The sequence below is a fragment of the Bactrocera latifrons genome, unplaced genomic scaffold, assembly GCF_001853355.1.
Source record: "Bactrocera latifrons isolate USDA-ARS-PBARC rearing strain unplaced genomic scaffold, ASM185335v1 scaffold_5, whole genome shotgun sequence".
NCBI lineage: Eukaryota > Metazoa > Arthropoda > Insecta > Diptera > Tephritidae > Bactrocera > Bactrocera latifrons.
In genome coordinates this window covers 1801982-1808160 of record NW_017537156.1, presented here as the reverse complement: position 1 = coordinate 1808160, position 6179 = coordinate 1801982, and the positions used below count along the sequence as shown (strand labels likewise).

Sequence of the window (6179 nt, the reverse complement as noted above, 5' to 3'; positions counted from 1 at the left end):
TATATTTCTGAGCATAATTTTCATTGAATGCTCAGCTCTGTTCACGCTCCACTGTTAAGATTTCTCCTTCTTAGCTAGCTGTGGTGAAATGCACTCATCGCAYTTTGWTMGCYTTTGACAGTTTACACGCCTGTCCGTTGTTGGACCTTCTCTATAAATATACGTTCTCTGTACATATGCTTATCGGTTCTATCAATATGAACGGATAAGCATATACATATGTATATTTGTCCTTTCTGGGTAAACGTATTTAAACAATCACAATTTAGCAACAATTAATAATTTTATTATACATTTTCAAGTACTACATAAGCATTCAATCGCAATTATTAATCCTAAAAGGAAATAGATGTAAATAATGCATTTTCATTTCAAATCCGTAACTAACACCGGGCAAACATAAAAATCAATTATTTAAACAGTTGAACGTTTGGGTTTTAATTACAAATAAAAAAGTTGTAATAAATGTGAGAATTAATAACTATTTTGTACTGCACTAGAGCACCGATACTGGGCAGCGGCATCCCGTCGTTTTGCTTTGGTGCGTACTTGTCGGGTAAAATTATTAATAGAAAATGTTTAAATAAACTAAAGTATTTAAGGTAATATAGTTATAAAGTAATAAACTTGTAAATTAGTACGTTGAGCGAGACGACTCCAATTGAGCTAATAAAGTAAAGCTAAACATACAGCCTTCTCCTGTAGATTGTACTTGTTTAAGGTGTGCGAGAGTGTTCCAATCTATCATGCTCTGCACTGGGTAATGGTGCTTCGGCACTGGATTTGGATGCATTGCTGTTGTCATCATCAGCTAGTATATTGCCGGCAGTTCCCCCATGTTCATCACCGCCTACAACACCACCGTCACTTTCAATTTCACGTTCAGCCTCATTCTCATTTAACATCTCCGTCAATACTTCGACCAAATTACGCGCCTCCTCCAACATTTGACGAGATGTATCCAATTCTGCCTCTAATCCCTCAATTCGTTCATGCAAATGTTGATTTTCTTTGAGCGTCTCTTCTAAAGCTTCACGCCGTTTCTCTGCTAAATGTTCCCAATATAGCTCACCGGGGTTCTCTTCGCTAGTAAGGTCTTCACCTGTTATTGTAGTTTTTTCTGCGCCGCTGACATTTTTTTGTGGGCTAGTCTGAGTTTCCGAAGCACGCGTCTCAACCTTTTTGCGTTTTGGTAAATCTGTGGAAGCCAAAGAGGCCTCAGTAGCGCTGTGAACGTAATTAATTTATGTAATAAATTAGTATCTATAATTACATTCTTTATAAAAACACTAATTATGTCTAATATACCACTACGATTAGGAATTAGTAGAAGAAACACGCAACTTACGCTTTGAGGCGGCTCAGTTTGTCAATTTGTGGGCGCCCAGCCAAGTTTTCTTTGTCACTGGCGATTCCACCTGGCTGCAGCACCTTAAAGGTCTTGCGCTGATTCTTTAAATTCTCCTAGTCAACATCAAAAACAAGCGGATGAAGTGTAGTGCAGTTAGCGACGTTTATATACATATACATAGGTCCCATGCCATAAAAACAAAATGCACCAAACAAATGTAAATAAAAAATGAAGACATTTAGTATAAATGAAAAAATGTGGAGGAGAAAAGTAAAATGGCTGTGAAATGAAGACGAAACATTATTAAATTTCAGTAATGCGTTAGTAGGCCTTTCAATTAATCGGCGTGGCTTCGCTTTATGTACATTTTTAGTATTTAGAAGTTACTTACCTGTTGTTCGGCTGCGGATTCAATTTGAATGAAGATCTTTTTCGTGGAGACATTAGACATTTTATCGACTGGTAATTAATACAATTTAATCAAATTTATTTGAACGCGCGTAAAAGACGCCGTTGCGTTGCTTTAAAATGAAATTGTTTTTAAAATATGGTGGTTGAACGAAATTCCTCTACTGCTCTTCTGATGCAAATGTCAAATAAAAGCGCCAAATAAGTAGACAACAGAAGTTAGCTGCACATTGACACAAGGTTGCATTATAAAGTCTTGAAAAAACTGATTCGGATATATGGAGTTTGAACTTTTGCGAATAATTATGCATTGTTTTGATCTTAATTGAAGGAGTAATGATTCCAAAACTAATTAATTTGAAAGCTTCTTATAGTGAAGAAAATTATTAAAACACATGGTCCCAAGTAACATAAAAAATTTGATTGACCTTGCACAAGTTAACATCAAAAACTTTCTTTTTTTGCAAATATTTGCGCTAATTTTAGGTCTTACTTCATAACGTAATATGGAAATTAGTATCAGCAAAATATATTAAGAATTTTATAAGTATGTTTCTGATATTGCCTTTAACTATTATAACATATCATTTTTGAAGCCGTTGTTCAACCATTTGTCAGCGCATGAGTTCTTCTCGTTGAACTCTAAATGCAACCTTGTGAGCTGATTTCAAAATGGCTATTGTGTGTGTAAGTAAAAACCGTCGTTAAACGAGAACGAAACGTTCTGTGCAAATTAAAATTGTAAATATTACAAACGGAATTAAATGTAGCTAATTAGAAATTTGTGCAATCAAAAGCATTTTAGCGTCTCCTCAAGGTGATCAAGTTTGAAAAAGGTTATACTAACGTCAATTTAGTAATTGGAGCCTATTTAACGCATATAATAGAAGCAACTAGCTGAGGGTGTGTATGTCCGTCCGTGGGACTAGGCTGGCGCAGCAGCAGATCGCTGCTTGTGACAGCTGCTGTCAGCGCGTGTCGTAGTCGTCGCTGCTCACGTTTGTTAATGTGCCATGCAATTAGATTTTTAGACGCTGAATTTGAAAAAGTCAACTGTGAGAAAACTAAGTTTAGTTGTAAATTGTAGTTGCAAACAGGTGGAGTTTTTTTTTGACAATCATAAGTTTCATTTAAATTCGATATATTTTAATGGAACCGTTTGGACACTTAAATTCGAGTACAAATAATAATTTCAAAAACGTTAACCATATACCAATTGGCGGAGGTAAAATAGAAGCCCCTACACAAACACAAAGAGGACTTTGTGAGCACGACGCAATACATCCACGACTTCTAAAAAAACATCAAAACGAGGGAGTGAAATGTTTGAGCTGTGGACAAGTATTTGAATCAACTTCTTCGCATGAAATTTTTGAACATTACGCAAACGTTGCGCATAATAATTGCATAGGAAAGTGCTATTATTGCGGTGGTAAAGTTCATCAATATCAACATTTTAAGGATATTCACACATATCATAGTTGTACCCGTTCGATTGGGAATATAGACAAATAATAGTTTTAAGGAACGAAATATGGATTCGGAAAATGTTGATACCTATTTTATCGCCGAGCGTTTGGAAAGTGGCAGTGGAGATTCGGGCGAATCGGAATGCTCGGATAATGGTGGTGGCATCGATGATGATTCTAGTAGTTTGAGTTCGCGTACCACTGGTGGTAATGGTTATGGCAAACGTTGGTCTCGAGCTGAGGATAATCTTTTAAAAGGGTTGGTGGGACAATATGGCGATCAGTGGGAGCTGATTGCACCACAGTTTAAAGATCGTACCGAACAGCAAGTACAACAGCGTTGGGCTAAGGTATTAAATCCAGAATTAATTAAGGGTCCTTGGACAAAAGAAGAGGATGAAAAAGTTGTTGAACTAGTACGACGATTCGGTCCAAAAAAGTGGACATTGATTTCGCGATACTTAAATGGTCGTATTGGTAAACAATGCCGTGAACGTTGGCATAATCATCTCAATCCTAATATTAAGAAAACTGCATGGACGGAAGAGGAGGATCGTATAATCTTTAATGCTCATATGGAATGGGGCAATCAGTGGGCGAAAATAGCTAAGCTACTACCAGGACGTACAGATAATGCCATAAAAAACCACTGGAACTCCACCATGAGACGCAAATACGATCCACATCGCTTAAGAGTTCTAGGACGCCTATGTCCTGATTTACAAGATTCTCGATCAAATCTGAAAGCTCTGATAAAAGCGAGTGTCGGTGCACCTACACAACCGCAAGTACAATCACAAGCACCTGCTCCAACACTGTCCTTGTCGGCACAAATATTACAGCGTCCTCAAATGCGACAGCAATCCGAACAGAGCCATGAGCAGCCGAGTACATCGGCCGTCGCGGCAATGCAAATATCAGCACAGCAACAAGCCGCTAAGCCACCACCTACACGCCCGCCACCAAATATATTGAAGCGAGCGCGTCCGCAAACAGAACAACAACAACACTTAGAAATGTGCACAACAAATACAATGTCAACAGTTGGCTTCGATAATATGGGTGTAATTTCCAGTCAGTGGTTAAAATCGGAAGCGAAATTGCCAGAGTCACCGGTTATGACACCCATAAAACCCTTACCATTTTCCCCATCACAATTTCTCAATTCACCATGTCTACCATCGTTTGAAGACATAAGCTTACGTGCCAGTACGCCTGTACACAAAGGTAGTGGGCGACCCGGAGTAGAAATCAAAAAGGAGTTGGAAAGTTCATCAATTGAAACGCCACAAAAAAGTACATAAGTTTTAATTAATATATTTTTAAATAAACAATTCAAATGAAATTCACACTATGTCTTACAGGTATTTTAGGTCCACGTACGCCAACACCTTTCAAGGATGCTCTAGCCGCGCTAGGGAAGAAGCGACGTTACATTCCACCAAGTCCTTCCTCCTTAGTCGAGGATTTGGCCGAAATAATTCAGGAAGAACAAGTAAATGACTCAAATAACATGATTGTTAAAAAGGAGAATATCTCATCGGATACAGACTTGACTAATGACGGATCTAGAAGTACCGTTGGCGCTTGTGGTTCCACAACACAACCAACAAAGAAGGCACGAAAGTCATTGATCACCAGCTGGGGTGAAAATGTTATGCCCAGCATGGGTGCCAAACATGAAAAGAAACCATTACCTTACGAAACTGAGACTCCGAGTAAATTTCTTACATCCAACGAGTCAATTGCTTTCTCACCCACAACTATAATTATGAAAGATACCTTATGCAGTGAGGCTGACCTACTACTTGAAACCAATGAAGAAGCCAAAAAAGAAAATAGTCCACAACAGCGACAACGTCAACAACAACAGAGTCAAAATGTATTGTCGATATTGCCGCCGCGTGAACGGAATGGACAACAATATTTGGATCCCAAATGGGAGCGTTTAGCATGCGGCCAAACCAAGGATCAACAATTCATGGTGCAACAAGCGCATGCGTGCTTAAAGAATCTGTCGCTAATGCCGCGCTCGCTGAACTTTGAGAAGCAAAAATGACGTGAGCACAAAGCGAAAACTCTTCGAGGCAATTTATCAAACATAATTGTTGATTAAGAAAAATACCATACATGCATGCACATACATGTGTACATACATTATTTAATGTGAGTACACACAGATATTTACGAGATTTGCTTATTTTTTAAATTATTGTTTCTATGCTACGATTGTTATCGTGTTAATTATTATTATTTTTGTACAATATACATACATAAAGTACACGCACATAAGGTTGGTGGTGGCATGCTTATGCCACTCTCATACATTTTTATTTATGACAAAAGGGTATATTATTTGTAAAAAGGCATTTGCAGCCGTTGCACAGCGATAGAAAGAAGAAATATAATATAGAAATTAAGTCCAAAGAAGTTTGAGAAGTTTATCAGTACTCGATGCATCTCTTAAAATGGTGTTTGCATGTATTTTTACATATTTGTATGTATATACATACAGGTATGCGTCAGCAATTTTACATCGTGTATCTATGTGTAAGTTATAAATATAAATTGGCTAGTAAGCAAAATAACAAACCATTATTTAAGTTTGTAAATGATGAAATGTTTTTTTATTTTATATATAAAGTAAGAAAAAATGTTATAAATTAGCAGTAAAAACCCGGTGCACTCCTATCATGTAATCCAAGAACTTAAATTATTAACAATACGTAAACGAATATTGTACCTACTCAAAACGAGAACACAAAGCGTATCTGAACTTTTTTATCAAATAAATATAAGATTTAAAGAGATAAAATCCAAATGTGTAATGATTCTTAATTCTGAAAAATGGAATTTTGCAGGCGAGTGAAGAATCTGTCATCGAATTTATGAATATACGAATCTGCACAATGTAATTACTGCAGCACGGCATATACACTGAATCGGTTGAT

At 37.1% G+C, this 6179-nt stretch overlaps 2 protein-coding genes across 3 annotated transcripts; one reads left to right on the top strand and one right to left on the bottom strand.

The window, feature by feature from the left end:
- Positions 1-400: 400 nt before the first annotated feature.
- Positions 401-1948, bottom strand: LOC108973668 (geminin). Of its 2 annotated transcripts, XM_018941070.1 has the most exons (3): positions 1743-1948; positions 1349-1464; positions 401-1227 (listed from the first exon to the last, which is right to left on the bottom strand). In XM_018941070.1, exons 1-3 carry the CDS (start codon positions 1800-1802, stop codon positions 717-719), a joined length of 687 nt encoding a protein of 228 aa, XP_018796615.1. In that variant the 5' UTR covers positions 1803-1948; the 3' UTR covers positions 401-716. The 2 variants fall into 2 exon arrangements, with proteins under 2 accessions (XP_018796615.1, XP_018796616.1); XM_018941071.1 differs by lacking the exon at positions 1349-1464.
- A 502-nt stretch (positions 1949-2450) lies between these two features.
- Positions 2451-6049, top strand: LOC108973762 (myb protein-like). Its single transcript, XM_018941241.1, has 2 exons — positions 2451-4524; positions 4593-6049. The coding sequence occupies exons 1-2, from the start codon at positions 3294-3296 to the stop codon at positions 5285-5287; spliced, it is 1926 nt and encodes a 641-aa protein (XP_018796786.1). The 5' UTR covers positions 2451-3293; the 3' UTR covers positions 5288-6049.
- The last annotated feature ends 130 nt before the right edge of the window (positions 6050-6179 follow it).